The sequence below is a fragment of the Manis javanica genome, chromosome 2 (genome assembly GCF_040802235.1).
Source record: "Manis javanica isolate MJ-LG chromosome 2, MJ_LKY, whole genome shotgun sequence".
NCBI classification, from domain to species: Eukaryota; Metazoa; Chordata; class Mammalia; order Pholidota; family Manidae; genus Manis; species Manis javanica.
Genome location: NC_133157.1, coordinates 112,678,555 through 112,695,280, shown reverse-complemented (window position 1 = coordinate 112,695,280; position 16,726 = coordinate 112,678,555). Strand labels below are relative to the sequence as shown.

The 16,726-nt window shown below is 37.6% G+C and overlaps 1 protein-coding gene across 1 annotated transcript in view; it reads left to right on the top strand.

Annotated features, from left to right (window-relative positions):
- LOC118970136 (ankyrin repeat domain containing 26) overlaps positions 1 to 15,965 on the top strand; it is a 60,501-nt gene extending 44,536 nt beyond the window's left edge. The window contains exons 5-6 of the mRNA XM_037006026.2: positions 12,529 to 12,574; positions 13,692 to 15,965. Of these exons, the coding sequence (XP_036861921.1) occupies positions 12,529 to 12,574; positions 13,692 to 13,828 (183 nt within the window). The 3' untranslated portion in view covers positions 13,829 to 15,965. The remainder of the gene's footprint in view (positions 1 to 12,528; positions 12,575 to 13,691) is intronic.
- Positions 15,966 to 16,726: the final 761 nt, after the last annotated feature.

Below are 16,726 nucleotides of genomic sequence, written 5' to 3'. Positions count from 1 at the left end.
ATTTCTATTGAGCCAGGTTTATATGATTAGTAGGAAGTGAAAGCTAACTGGATAGTATATTCTGGAAAATGATGTTTGTAAGTGAACTTATCTTCAAGATGTTTGTCCAACACAGTTTGTATCTCTCTCCCTTGTTTTTAAATGACTTTATTTTTCCCTTTTAGTTTAATAGTTAACCTGATCTACTAGTCTTGAAGCTCAGTGTTTTTGAAGCTTTGTAACTTAGTGATATTATTATAAAATTGCTTCCTAAAGAATTCCACTAAATAGAAATATTAATGAGTTTAACTCCTTTTTTTGGAAGATTACATCTTAAACTCAAAGGGCCAAGTACTACTACTCAGCTGTCTTGCCTGAGGGTTTCAGCCCCCAGGCAAGTTCACTATGGATTCAGTGAGACTGAGAAGTGACAATGGGACGTTCCTAGGGTTAAAGGGTTTCTACCTGGCTTTTTTCTCCCAGCAATATTTGGACACTAGAATCCCATGCATCCAATATTATGCAGGTCCGTAATCCTCATCTCTGCCTCTGGCCAGGGTTCTTTATATAATGACTCAGTAATAGCTTATTGCCCAGAGTGTGGAAGCAGTAGCCTAGCAGCAGGCCAATTAAATCAGAGCAATTAAAGTTCTGGTGAGGATCCTGGTAATAGGAACTTCCATTTTCCTCACATTAGCTCATCCAGTGCTTGGAAGTTTTGTTTTCCTGATTGTAATCTTTGGCATTATCACTAGAGGGCTCCTTGGAACAAATTATCCTTTATAACGTTTTCTGCTCTACATAAAGGCATGCTTGTGAAATAAAGACTGACAAGGATGCAGAACAGTATAATTCACAAAGTGGTTAAAAATAACACTGTGGTCTGCCTGAGGGGTGCATGGAAAACAGACGGGATGGATCCCTTAGTGACTATGCTACGCACTAACTGCCTCCTGAGCTATTTTAGTCCTCTTTGGTCACCCACACCTTTTTTCCTCCCCTAGAGATTGTTGCTCTAAATTATGCCTCAGTGCCTAATGCCTAATTTCTCTGAGATAATGAGTGAGACATAAAGGGTGGTAAAAGCAACTGCTTGAAATTGTCTTTGATGGATGCTTTATCTTTTCTCTCTAAACTGGTTTACTAATAAATAGGTTTAAGTGGCCTCCTCATAAATCTTATAAATACAGCCATTCCAGAATGCAGCAAGTTTTACTCGTAAGCCATCTACATCATGGATACCCAATGCCCTTCCCTACTGTGAATTACTTGTTAGTTAGGAATCACCCTAGAAAAATATGTACTTCTATAGAACAAGTTTAAACTTGTAGTTAATTGTATTCAGTAGTTCTTCAGCACATTTTCAGTGCTGAAGCACTGTTTTGTAAGAAATTCAATTTACTATTGTAGTAACTTTTTTCAATGCAAGTCATTTAGGTATCACTTAGGGAAAAATGAAATAATAGGCATTTGTTTACAGCTGTCTCCACAGGACTAATGAGAGGGTAGCAGACATCAATACCAAACGCGGAGAGAAACAGTAGAGATCTTCACTCAGTACCCTTACTACAAGGCCAGTGCTGGAGCCAACTTGTGTTGGAAATCTTACGGGTCCAGGTCTCAGTAGAGATCTTAATCCAAGAGAAAATGTAGTGATTCGCACCTCAAGCTGCTGGACTTAGGGTAACGAAATAGTATAACTAACCTTGGTAAAGAATGTCTCTATCTTTTTTACCCCTGGGTTTCAAATTTCTGATGTAATTCTTGTTTATAGTTTGTTGAAATTCTGAGTTTAATTGATTAATGCTGTTTAAAAGTCATAATTATTTGTGCTTCAAAGAAAGGAGAAAGAAATTTTATTTTTTTAAGTGCTTGGATTTCTCATTTTCAAGAGATACCTAATGTTAACTCTATTCAATAAATTTAACTAAACTGACACATTTTAAATTTTGTGAAAAGCTGCATCTTGAAAAAAATGCATCAAAACTGCTTAAATTAGAAACTTAATATTGTTGCCTAATAACCAGAAAATACTTTGAGATACTTTGGCTTACTTTCTACATGATTTCAGTTGGGGTGAATGATCCTTTTAATGTTTTGTTGAATTCTATTTACTAACATTTTGTTGAGGATTTTTGCATCTATGTTTATCAGGGATATTGATCTGTAATTTTCTTTTATTTTGGTAGTGCCTTTGTCCAGTTTTGGTATCAGGGTTATTCTGGTCCTATAGAATAAGTTTGGAAGCAGTCTGTTCTCTTCAAGAATTCTTTGGAAATTTTGATGATAGGTATTAACTCTTGGTTTTGCCACTGGGTTTCAGCCCTGGACAAATTCACTATGGATTCAATGAGAACAAAGAAATGACAGTGGAACATTGATGGGGTGAAAGGGTTTATACCCAACTTTATTCCTACGGTGGCAGGTCAGTCACTAGAATCCTGTTCACTCAGAGCAAGTCTGCATGCAGCAAGCCAGTCTCTGCCTCTGGGCCTCTCTGCCTCCACAGGCATCTCAGCCTCTGGCCTCGGCACTGCCACCATTCCAGCATCTGCTCTCTGCTTTCCTGCAGCCTTGCAGCCATGCTACTATGTTGCCCAGAGCACTGGGCAGAGCTCTTTATATAGATTCAATAATGACGTATTGCACACACATGTGTAGTGAGACAGCAGACCAGTAACAGGTGGGAATCCTGGCCATGGGAACCTTCACTTTATCCACACTCTTATTTGAATGTTTGGTAGAATACACCTGTGAAGACTTCTATTCTTGGACTTCTTTTTTTGCTGGGAGGTTTTTATTATTATTACCATTCAATTTCATTACTGATAAGCAGTCTAATCAAATATTCTATTTGCTCCTAATTCAGTCTTGGGAGATTGTGTTTCTAAGGATTTATCCATTTCTTCTAGGTTGTCCCATTTATTGGCATGTAATCTTTTGTACTAATCTCTTATAGTCCTTTATGTTTTTGTGATGTCAGTTGTAACTTCTCTTTTTATTTCTGATTTTATTTATTGTTTTTTTTGATAAGTATGGCTAAAGGTTAACTAATTTTGTTTATCTTTTCAAAGAATCAGATCTTAGTTTCATTGATCTTTTCTGTTTTCTTCAAGTCTGTGTGTGCTTCAGTTACTTACACTGTAATCACTATGATTTCCTTCCTTCTACTAATTTTGGGGTTTGTTTGCTCTGTTATTTTCTAGTTCTTCAGTTCAGGAGTAAGGTAAGATTGTTTACTTAAGGCTTTTATTCTTTCGTGACGTAGGCCCATATTGCTAATTACTTTTTTCTTAGAACTGCTTTTGCTGTGTCCCTAAGATTTTGGAATGTTATGTTTCCATTTTCATTTGTTTCAAGGTATTTTTTTATTTCTTCTTTCTTTGTTGACCTATTGGTTGTTTAATAACATGTTTAGCTAAACATGTTTGTTTTTTACAGGGTTTTTCCTTCTACTTGATTTTTAATTTAATGCCATTGTAAATGCAAAAGATGCTTGCTAAGATTTCAGTCTTCTTAAATTTATTGAGACTTTTTTATTGCCTAGCAAGTGATATGTCCTGCAGAATGTTCCATTTCCATTTCAGAAGAATATATTCTGCTGTTTTTAGAAGGAATGTTTTGTATATATTTGTTAAAGTTCATCTGCTGTATCATTCCAAGTCGTTTCCTTACTGATCTCTTGGGATTATCAATCTATTGACATAGGTCTAGTGTTGTTACAGTTCACTACAATTATTGTGTTATTGTCAATTTCTCCCTTTATGTGTGTGTTGATATTTAAATGCTCCTATGTTGGATACATAGATATTTGTTGTGGTAGGATGAAAGCCAATTGGAGGGGCACCTGCCAGGGTGGGAATGTTGGGTGGGAAGTCTGCAGGTGAATACGGTGGCAGGCTGAGTGGTATTAGCAAAGTAGATGGAGAGTGTCAGAATTTCCTTCATTCATTAGCCTACTTACAATTGGATGATGAATTGCAGTGGTTTAAATGGGCAAACTTACTTGATTTTATTACATTTTTTTTTGAAGAACATTATGTTTACTAGGCTCTCCCCTACCCCAAGCCCCACCCACAAACACCATTACAGTCACTGTCCATCAGCATAGTAAGATGTTGTAGAATCACTACTTCTCTTCTCTGTGTTGCAAAGCCCTCCCCTTTCCCCCAACCCCCACATTATACATGCTAATCATAATACCTCCTTTCTTCTTCCCCACCCTTATCCCTCCTACCCTCCCATTCTCCCCAGTCTCTTTCCCTTTGGTAACTGTTAGTCCATTCTTGGGTTCTGTGAGTCTGCTGCTGTTTGTTCCTTCAGTTTTTCTTTTGTTCTTATACTCCACAGATGAGTGAAATCATTTGGTATTTGTCTTTCTCCGCTTGGCTTATTTCACTGAGCATAATACCCTCTAGCTCCATCCATGTTGTTGCAAATGGTAGGATTTGTTTTCTTCTTATGGCTGAGGAATATTCCATTGTGTGTATGTACCATATCTTCTTTATCCATTCATCTACTAATGGACACTTAGGTTGCTTCCATTTCTTGGCTATGGTAAATAGTGCTGCAATAAACATAGGGGTGCATCTGTCTTTCTCAAACTGGAGTGCTGCATCCTTAGGGTAAATTCTTAGGAGTGGAATTCCTGGGTCAAATGGTAAGTCTATTTTGAGCATTTTGAGGAACCTCCATATTGCTTTCCACAATGGTTGAACTAATTTACATTCCCACCAGCAGTGTAGGAGGGTTCTCCTTTCTCCGCAACTTCACCAACATTTGTTGTTTGTCTTTTGGATGGTGGCCATCCTTACTGGTATAGGGTGATATCTCATTGTGGTTTTAATTTGCATTTCTCTGATAACTAGCGATGTGGAGCATCTTTTCATGTGTCTATTGGCCATCTGAATTTCTTCTTTGGAGAACTGTCTGTTCAGCTCCTCTGCCCATTTTTTAATTGGATTATTAGCTTTTTGTTTGTTGAGGAGCGTGAGCTCTTTATATATTTTGGATGTCAAGCCTTTATCAGACCTGTCATTTGCAAAAATACTCTCCCATACTGTAGGGTACTTTTTTGTTCTATTGATGGTGTCCTTTGCTGTACAGCAGCTTTTCAGCTTGATGTAGTCCCACTAGTTCATTTTTGCTTTTGTTTTCCTTGCCTGGGGAGATATATTCATGAAGAAGTCGCTAATGTTCACATCCAAGAGATATTTGCCTCTGTTTTTTTCTAAGAGTTTTATGGTTTCATGACTTACATTCAGGTCTTTGATCCATTTTGAATTTACTTTTATGTATGGGGTTAGACAGTGATCCAGTTTCATTCTCTTACATGTAGCTGACCAGTTCTGCCAGCACCATCTGTTGAAGAGACTGTCATTTCCCCATTGTATGTCCCTGGCTCCTTTATCGAATATTAATTGACCATATATGTTTGGGTTAATGTCTGGAGTCTCTAATCTGTTCCAGTGGTCTGTGGCTCTGTTCTTGTGCCAGTACCAAATTGTCTTGATTACTATGGCTTTGTAGTAGAGCTTGAAGTTGGGGAGTGAGATCCCTGCCACTTTATTCTTCTTTCTCAGGATTGCTTTGGCTATTCGGGGTCTTTGGTGTTTCCATATGAATTTTTGAACTATTTGTTCCAGTTCGTTGAAGAATGTTGTTGGTAATTTGATAGGGATTTTATCGAATCTGTAGATTGCTTTGGGCAGGATGGCCATTTTGACAATATTAATTCTTCCTAGCCAAGAGCATGGGATGAGTTTCCATTTGTTAGTGTCCTCTTTAACTTCTCTTAAGAGTGTCTTGTAGTTTTCAGGGTATAGGTCTTTCACTTCTTTGGTTAGGTTTATTCCTAGGTATTTTATTCTTTTTGATGCAATTGTGAATGGAACTGTTTTCCTGATTTCTCTTTCTATTGGCTCATTGTTAGTGTATAGGAAAGCCACAGATTTCTGTGTGTTGATTTTGTATCCCGCAACTTTGCTGTATTCCAATATCAATTCTAGTATAGTTTTTGAGTGGAGCCTTTAGTGTTTTTTATGTACAATACCATGTCATCTGCAAATAGTGACAGTTTAACTTCTTCTTTACCAATCTGGATTCCTTGTATTTCTTTGTTTTGTCTAATTGCCGTGGCTAGGACCTCCAGTACTATGTTAAATAACAGTGGGGAGAGTGGGCATCCCTGTCTTGTTCCCGATCTCAGAGGAAAAGCTTTCAGCTTCTCGCTGTTCAGTATGATGTTGGCTGTGGGTTTATCGTATATGGCCTTTATTATGTTGAGGTACTTGCCCTCTATGCCCATTTTGTTGTGAGTTTTTATCATGAATGGATGTTGAATTTTGTCGAATGCTTTTTCAGCATCTATGGAAATGATCATGTGGTTTTTGTCTTTCTTTTTGTTGATGTGGTGGATGATGTTGATGGATTTTTGAATGTTGTACCATCCTTGCATCCCTGGGATGAATCCCACTTGGTTGTGGTGTATGATCCTTTTGATATATTTTTGAATTCAGTTTGCTAATATTTTATTGATTATTTTTGCATCTATGTTCATCAGGGATATTGGTCTGTAATTTTCTTTTTTGGTGGGGTCTTTGCCTGCTTTTGGTATTAGGGTGATGTTGGCTTCATAGAATGAGTTTGGGAGTATTCCCTCCTCTTCTATTTTTTGGAAAACTTTAAGGAGAATGGGTATTATATCTTCTGTGTATGTCTGATAAAATTCAGAGGTAAATCCATCTGGCCCAGGGTTTTTTTTCTTGGGTAGTTTTTTGATTACCGCTTCAATTTCTTTGCTGGTAATTGGTTTGTTTAGATTTTGTGTTTCTTCCTTGGTAAGTCTTGGAAGGCTGTATTTTTCTAGGAAGTTGTCCATTTCTTCTAGATTTTCCAGCTTGTTAGCATATAGGTTTTCATAGTAGTCTCTAATAATTCTTTGTATTTCTGTTGGGTCCGTTGTGATGTTTCCTTTCTCATTTCTGATTGTGTTGATGCGTGTTGATTCTCTTTTTCTCTTAATAAGTCTGGCTAGAGACTTATCTATTTTGTTTATTTTCTCAAAGAACCAGCTCTTGGTTTCATTGATTTTTTTCTATTGTTTCATTCTCCTCAATTTTGTTTATTTCTTCTCTGATCTTTATTATGTCCCTTCTTCTGCTGACTTTAGGCCTCATTTGTTCTTCTTTTTCTGATTTTGTTAACTGTGACGTTAGACTATTCATTTGGGTTTGTTCTTCCTTCTTTAAATATGCCTGGATTGCTATATACTTTCCTCTTTGGACTGCTTTTGCTGCGTCCCACAGAAGTTGGGGCTTTGTGTTTTTGTTATTTATTTCCATATATTGCTGGATCTCCATTTTAATTTGGTCATTGATCCATTGACTATTTAGAAGTGTGTTGTTAAGCCTCCATGTGTTTGTGAGCCTTTTTGCTTTCTTGGTACAGTTTACTTCTAGTTTTATACCTTTGTGGTCTGAAAAGTTGGTTGGTATGATTTCAATCTTTTTGAATTTACTGAGGCTCTTTTTGTGGCCTAGTATGTGGTCTTTTCTGGAGAATGTTCCATGTGCACTTGAGAAGAATGTGTATCCTGTTGCTTTTGGGTGTAGAGTTCTATAGATGTCTATTAGGTCCATCTGTTCTAGTGTGTTGTTCATTGCCTCTGTGTCCTTACTTATTTTCTGTCTGGTGGATCTCTCCTTTGGAGTGAATGGTGTGTTGAAGTCTCCTAAAATGAATGCATTGCAGTCTGTTTCCTCCTTTAGTTCTGTTAGTATTTGTTTCACATATGCTGGTGCTCCTGTGTTGGGTGCATATATATCTATAATGGTTATATCCTCTTGATGGACTGAGCACTTTATCATTATGTAATGTCCTTCTTTATCTCTTGTTACTTTCTTTGTTTTGAAGTCTATTTTGTCTGATAATAGTACTGCAACTCCTGCTTTTTTCTCCCTATTGTTTGCATGAAATATCTTTTTCCATCCCTTGACTTTTAATCTGTGCATGTCTTTGGGTTTGAGGTGAGTCTCTTGTAAGCAGCATATAGATGGGTCTTGTTTTTTTATCCATTCCATGACTCATTCAGTCCATTTACATTTAGGGTGATTGGTGCATTCAGTCCATTTACATTTAGGGTGATTATCGATAGGTATGTACTTATTGCCATTTCAGGCTTTAGATTCATGGTTACCAAAGGTTCCATGTTACTTTCCTTACTATCTAAGAGTCTAACTTAACTCACTTAGTATGCTATTACAAACACAATCTAAAGGTTCTTTTCTATTTCTCCTCCTTCATTCTTTATATATTAGGTATCAGATTCTATACTTTTTGTCTATCCCTTGATTGGCTTTGGGGATAGTCAATTTAATTTTGCATTTGCCTTGCAATCAGCTGCTCCACACTCCCTACCATAATTTTACTACCTCTGGTGACAGCTATCTAACCCTAGGAACACTTACATCTATAGCAGTCCCTCCAAAATAGACTGCAGAGCTGGTTTGTGGGAGGTAAACTCTCTCAACTTTTGCTTATCTGGAAATTGTTTAATCCTTCCTTCAAATTTAAATGATAATCTCGCCGGATAAAGTAATCTTGGTTCCAGGCCCTTCTGTTTCATGGCATTAAATACATCATGCAACTCCCTTCTGGCCTGTCAGGTTTCTGCTGAGAAGTCTGTTGTTAGTCTGATGGGCTTTCCTTTGTATGTGATCTTATTTCTGCCTCTGGCTGCTTTTAACAGTCTGTTCTTATCCTTGATCTTTCCCATTTTAATTACTATGTGTCTTGGTGTTGTCTTCCTTGGGTCCCTTGTGTTGGGAGATCTGTGGATCTCCATGGCCTGAGAGACTATCTCCTTCCTCAGATTGGGGAAGTTTTCAGCAACTACCTCCTCAAAGACACTTTCTATCTCTTTTTGTCACTTCTTCTTCTGGTATCCCTATAATGCGAATATTGTTCTGCTTGGATTGGTCACACAGTTCTCTCAATATTCTTTCATTTTTATAGATCCTTTTTTCTCTCTGTGCCTCAGCTTCTTTGTATTCCTCTTCTCTAGTTTCTATTTCATTTATTGTCTCCTCCATGGTATCCAACCTGCTTTTAATACCCTCCATCGTGTTCTTTAATGATTGGATCTCTGACCTGAATTCATTCCTGAGTTCTTGGATGTCTTTCCCTACCTCCATTAGGATGTTGATTATTTTTAGTTTGAACTCCCTTTCAGGAAGAGTCACGAGGTCCATATCATTTAAATCTTTCTCAGGAGTTGTATTAACAATTTTACTCTGGACAAGGTTCCTTTGGCGTTTCATGTTTGTATATGGCGCGCTCTAGTGTCCAGAAGCTCTATTCTGGAGCTGCTGAACCCCTAAAGTGATGTTGGGGGTCGCAGGGGAGCGGTACTGGTGCCTGGGGGTAGGAAAGAGCTGTTCCCCACCTTCTGGCTGCTGTGCCTGTCTCCACTGCCTGAGCCAGTGGGCCGGTCATACAGGTATAAGTTTTTGTCCCAGAGCAGCCAGATATGGATCACTGCTTTCCACAAGCAGCCAGAATCCCAGTGTCCCCAGGAACTCTGCCTGTATTAACTTTCCAACCTGGTAGTCATGTGAGTCTCATGAAAGCACCATGAAATGTAGGTTTGTGCTCCCAGTGCAGGATGCCGGAGCTAGGTATTCAGCAGTCCTAAGTATTCCACTCCCTCCCTGCTCCGTTTCTCTTCCTCCCGCCAGTGAGCTGGGGTTGGGGAGGGGCTCGGGTCCTGCAGAGCCACAGCTCTGGTACGTTACTCCATTCGGTGAGGTCTGCTCTTTTCTCCAGGTGTGTGCAGTGTGACGCCGTCCTCTTTCCTGTTGCTCTCTCAGGATTACTTGCGCCAATTAAATTTTCTAGTTGTATCCAGTTTTATGAGGAAGCCTCTGTCTCTCCTTTCATGCCGCCATCTTTAATCTTTATTACATTTTTATATTTATTTTTGTAACATTTAAAATTAAAATAACAAATTTTAAGTTAAAACCATCAATAGATATTGAAACTCTTAACTCTGTGTGTGTATGTGTTTAGTATATATGTATTTATCAAATTGGTCTCAAAAGGAGAATGCAACATCATTTTCCAATGTGTAATCTTAATTATAATGGTACCCTTTCAGTAAATTATTGTTGAATGAACGAACATATAATGTATTTATTGCTATCATTATTGGCTTCACTATATTTCTTTCTAAAAGTTCCTTTCACCCTTTTCTGTCTTGAAAGTGGAGGCTGTTCTGAACAATGTGCATTAATTATAGAGTCAAGGTAGAAGAAAATGTTTTTTAAGTGTTGTGTAGTTATACTTCTTGTTGGAGCTGTGGTAGGGTAGGTGGTAAATAACACCCCTCTTTACCTCCTGAGTTGAGAACACAGGAGTCAGGTAGATGAAGAGACTTATGAGTTTCATTACTAACACATACTAACGTATTAGAGGATGTATTTAAAATGTGCAACACGGCAGGCATCCCAACACTTCATCCCAGATTTTCATCCCACTTCCCCACACAGTTGTAAATGGAGGAAACAAATGCCTGACACCTGTCACAGGCACAGGCTACTTACTGCAGAGAGCAGGCCCAAATTCATGCTCCTGTGGGCAAACACATCTTATCAAAGAAGAGTTTCAGAACTGAGTACATGCTGCTTAGTTCCTTTTCTCAGAATCACCCATTGTGAGGAGGTAAATCTCGCCTCTCATGAAGAAGATAGAGTGCAATTCTTCACATGGAAAATTAAGGCCAGGGAAATGCAGGTTCTCCTAAAATTTCTGACTGGATTTAAATTATAATTGAAATTAATCATGTCTTTGTACATACCAACTGATCATGAGAAGTTGGACAGAAAATATGCCAGATGGTAAAGAAATGTGTTTCATTTCAAATTTTGCTATAAGCAACCCACCACATGGATAATTTACTTGTTGGTTGATTTTGGTAAACAAAATTTTATTTGGAGGAAATGAGTAATTCTTTTAAAGAAGAATTTCCTCAATTTCAGTTTCCTTGATCCAACTAAAGACTTTGGTCTTCAAGGTCCCTGTCTTGTGATTTAAAAAACCGTGTCTTACAGATTGAGTATACTGGCTGCTAACAGGAGTTAGGATATTAATTTCTCTTGCTTTATTTTTATTCATGACTTTAAGACTTATAACTTAGTTGTAAAGCTATTTTGTATCTCTAGCCAAAACATTACTGGGCTATGTGACAAGGTTTTACATATTTATTTTCTCTGAGTTACAGTTAGAAATCTGTATTTTTTTCTGAATTTGAGGAACTCGCTGTTGTAAAACTCTAAGCTCATTAGGATGACCTAAAGCCTATATTTCTGGCCTGCACTTCATTGGTTTTTGTGACATTAGGCAAGCTATTGTGTCACTGAGCTTTTTTTGCCTCCTGTGTAAAAGTAGGGACTTTGACTAGATCAGTGCATTTCCTACCTTAAAAATTTTTTTTGAAACAATAGAGGGTTTCTTTAAAAAAATAAAAAATTACATCAAACTATTACATAAAACAGAGATAAGGAGAGCTGTCCAGCTAGAGAGATGGTGTGGCAGTGTCCCCAGTGGAACCTTAGATTTCTAAGAACATAGTTTGAGGACCAGCAATTGTGAGAAAATCCTTCTAATGAAAAATCTTTTGCATTAAATCTAGCTGATACTTTGTTTTCTTGTGTATAATTTGCTCCCTTTTCTCTGTTTTTAATAAATGGAAAAGTATAAATAAAATTGCAGATGTATTCTCCTGCTTAACAGACTTTGAGCTACTTCCACCATCAGAACACAGTCCTTACCCAGAAATCAACATAAAGGTCAAGGAAGTAAATATTTAGGAAAAGAGATTTGGGAAAATGTAATTTATGTTGGTATTTGGTAGTTTCTCTATTTTTCCTTTCTTCGAGCAGATATTCTGAAATCTTTGTGTCCATATGAATAAAAAGAGATTTTGTAGTCAGAGTACAGATAGAAAAATGATTTTACTTAATTTTTTGTCAGAATTTTTACATGACATTGTTACGACAATCCCACTTTCTTCATTTTATGTATTTAAGATCCTGTGCTAAAAAATCAATAGCACAGATTATACCTTAAGATTTTAATTTTCTAAAAGTATAAGAATAGAAAGCCCTTTTTAAGGAAAAATTCATTAGATTAAAAAAACTGATTAAGCTTTTATACAGAGCAGTTTTTCTAAGAATTGCAAAGTAATGCAGTCAGTGTATATGACTTGAGTTGTTTAAATTTCTTCTTACCAGTAAGATCGAATATCACCTTTCTGAAATTACATATATTCAACACACCAATATTGTACTTTTTGTCAGATTAATCAAAATAGTATTACAGATGTTATCTAAAATAGGAATTTATTTTATTCATGTGATTATTTTTCCATTTAATCCCCAAGTTGTCTAGTCTCTAAAAGTATTATTTAACGGCTATATTTCATCAGCTATCACTTACATGATAATGTGTTGTTTAACTTAAAAATTACAAATAATATTTGGCTTATTTCAGATGAAGCAGGAATTGGAAGAAAATGTAACCAGAGAACTAAAAGAAGGTATGTTACCAAAATTTATTAATTAAACTTAGATGTCATTACTTTCTGAAGAGAACTCTGAATAGTAAATAGAAACCCTTTCCATTGTTTGGATAATAGGTATTACATTAAATATTTGTTTCTTATATATATGTAAGGAGAAAAGGTGAGCACATAGCTATTAATAGTGAAGAATATACTTCTTCCTTATTTGTTCAGCATGTTCCATAGCTTTTTAAAAACCTCAACACATCCGTGGATCTGTTACTTTTGGCTGTACCTTTCCTTTACTCCTGCTATTCCTTTAGAACTCTCATCCTGCACTTCTCTGAACACATGGGCTTTGTCAGCTTCTCATGTCTCTGGTAGTGATTCAAGGCCAAAATCTAAGACTCATCTACTAATAGGCAATTACAGTTCAAATAAGTGTCACTTGAAGGGTGACATTTAAATCTACAGCTATTGGTTTTACCTTTTTAGTCTCAGGAAAAATTCCAAAACCAAATACCTTAGCAAGGAATAAAAACACCCAAATCAAATTTGGTGCTTGCCAAATCCTTCAGTGTTATCTCTTGCTGCTTACCTTACTCTGCCCATTTAAGCTAGCATGTCACCAAAAGTAGACTACTTACAATTCCACAACTGTTCTTCCTCACCTCTAGCTCTCTTCTTCCCTCTCTCTGGCACATCTTTCCCTTGTCCTACAGGTATCAATTTATATGTCACCTTCACCAAACGACGAATACTGACATAAAACCGGGATGTCCCCTCTGTGTGTTCTAATAGCACCCTGTTTTATACCTGTCATGGTATACCTGACTGTATGGGATCTGCTTGTTGGTCTGTTTTTCTGGTTTATAGCATATGGTTGTCATGGTGAACTGTGTCATCTATCTTTTACAGTTCCCTCTTGTAATAAGAAAACCAGAAGCTCTGATACTTGGCCACAATAGGAATTAATTGTGTGTAACCATGGGCAAGTTATATTTCCTAGTAGTCTTGTATTTTGTACTGCAGTTGTATATAGATATTTTTCATTTTTAACACTCATAAAGGTCCCAACTTTTTTTACTAACTCACACATGTTAACTCTGAAGTATTTTATACAAAGGGTATAATTTTTTCTGTTTCTTTCCAGTTGCTGCTGAATTTGAATCTAAATCCTGTATAGCTGCTCCTCTAGGATCTATGGATGGGTTAACTCCAATTCAAGCTCTACTTTTGAAGATGTCACAGCACTATGCACAGATTTTGAGGAAAAATTATATGATCTGAAAGAAATGTAAAATGTACTTGTCTGATGGAGGGGAAAAAGATGGCTGGCAGAGAGAGAACTGAGGCAGAAACCACTTCCCAAAACCACATGTAACAAAAATACAGCAAATACAACTAATCCTGAAAGAGTGACCCGAAAGAAGACTGCAAGACTGCCTACATCTGGGGAAAAGAGAAGACCTCACAGAAAAGGGTAAAATAGCAAAGCCCCAACTCCACAGGACCAAGGCCTCCCCCAACCCAAGCTCACAGGTGAGAGAAAGAGAAATGGAGCAGGGAGGGAGGAGAAGCCCAGGACCACTAAACTCACACCCCTGGAGATTGGCTCTGGGAGCAGGAACCCACATTACATGGTACTCTGTTGGAGATTAGAGAGGTTGGAAAGCAAAGATGGGCAGAATACTCGGAGATACTGAGATACCAGCCGCTTGGGGAGAACAGGAACCGACAACTGGCCACTCCAGGACAAAGGAAAGCCAAGCACTCTTAAAGACTTCCCAACAGCAAGATGGGTGCTAAATGGGCAAGGATTGCACAGACCTTGCTGCTAAGGAGAAAGGACCGATGGACTAAATCATTCCTGCATACTCAGTCCAGCAGGATAGAAACATTCAGGACCATCAGATGCTCCATCCTCCTGGCTGGCAATGCAGTGCCTAGGCAGACCACTGTGATAGGCAGCTTGCCGCTCATTCCTCCCAGCAGGCACAAGTCTGCACACCTGATGCCACGACTGCACTGGGTCAGCCAGAGGGCAGCCCCACCTAGGGTACCTACAGGGGCATAACACAGAGAGGTTCCTCCCTCCATGCTCAGCCCACTGGACCTGGCAGTGGATGCAGGCACCACAGCCAGGAAGCATGAAAGAGCTTTTTGCCCCTGACAGGAGTGACCACTATGTACCTGCGACCCTGCCATCGCTCCAAATACGGGGTAGATCCAGGGAGCAGAGCTTCTGGGCACTACAGGGTGCCACCTTCACAAAGTTATTATTCCATAGTGATCATTAGAATTATTAAACAGCAAAAGAATTTTGTACAAAGCAGGATCCCTCAAACACCAGAAAGAGGGCTTGGTTAAACTGAAATCACCTATCTTCTTGATAAAGATTTCAAAATAAAAAGCATAAACATGCTCATGGAGCTACAGAAAAATATTCAAGATCTCAGGAACAACTTTGAGAGAGAATTCTGAAAAATACAGTATCTGAAATGAAACGCACACTGGAGGGATTTAAAAGCAGATTAGCAGAGGTACAAGAGAACAGGAATACAGAGAAGCTGAGGCAGAGAAAAAAGGTTCTACGAATGAAAGAATAATAAGACAACTCTGTGACCAATCCCAATGGAACAATATTTACATTAAAGTGGTACCAGATGAAGAAGAAGAGAGAAAAGGAATAAAAGCATTTTTGAGGAAATAATTGCTGAAAACTTGCCTAATCTGGAGAAGGAAATAGTTGCTCAGGCCATGAAAGTGCACAAATCTCCCAACTCAAGGGACCCTAGGTAGACAACACCAAGACATATAATAATTTAAATGGCAAAGATCAAGGATAAGGACAGAGTATTAAAAGCAGCCAGAGAGAGAAAAAAGATCACATACAAAGGAAAGCCCATCAGCAGACTTCTCAGCAGCAAGCTTACAGGCCAGAGGGAGTGGCATGACATACTTAATGAAATGAAACAGAAGGGCCTCTAACTGAGAATACTCTACTCAGAAGGATTATCACTTAAATTTGAAGCAGGGATTAAACAATACCCAGATAAGGAAAAGTTGAGGGAATTTACCTCCCACAAACCATCTCTACAGAGTATTTTAAAGGGACTGCTGTAGATGGAAGTGCTCGTAGGCTAAATAGCTGTCACCAGAGAAAATAAAACCACAGGAAAGGAAGTAGACTAATTAATTACTAAGAAAATGCAAAATTAAATCAGCTACCCTAAAAGTCAGTCAAGGGATACACAAGGACTACAGGATATGACACCTAACATAAACAGAGTGGAGGAAGAAGAAAAAGGAGGAAAAAAAAGAGCCTTTAGATTATGTTTGAACCACTGTAATGAGCGGTATCTGGTATCAGAAAATTGTTTTTTCTCTTAGTATTTAAATAAATAAAATGCAAATGAAGAATGTAGGCAGTTGTGATTGATTACAAGCAGTTGGGGGTACTAACCCTTAGGGATAACTATTTATATCCTATTCCAAAGTCTTATTTACACTCTGAAAAGCACTTTGCACACAGTTCTTATATATACAAGTAAAAATGTAATTATAGGCTATAGCGTTACTACTTTGTTTTACCAGGAACCTCATTTATAATTTAAAATTGACAGCTATGGTATTTTTTTTTAATGATCTACTTCTTTTCTGTTTCTTTACTGTAAAACTAAGTTAACCATAAAAGGTTAATGCGAAATGATATGGCTTTTATTACTTGTTTCTGTTAGAAGTGCACTGATTATATACTAAGGTTTAAGTGAGAATAAAGAGTAGGACTTCATATAAAGTAAGTGAGCTGTTTTCAAAATAAAGCCATGCTTTTCCACAGAATTTTGTAAAATCAGAAACTGGAATGAAATTTAACTTATTTAGGCATTTGGTTGAGAATGTTATTAATCCAAGTCAAGATATTGGTTTCAGTTCTTTTGCCAGCTTCCCACAGAGACACAGCGTACCTCTGATCAGCCATCATAAATGCACACAGTTGGGTTTAGGTGGCAACTGGTGGTGAGAAGGTTTTATGTCTTTAATGCAAATGTATTACTTGTGACTTCTATAGATAATGGTAAAAGCAATGTTAGCTATTTCTATCATTTAAGATATCGGTGTTCTGCTGCATGTAATTGAAACCTAACCTCAGTGGCTTGACCACCTAAGTTTTGTTTTTTTTCTCAT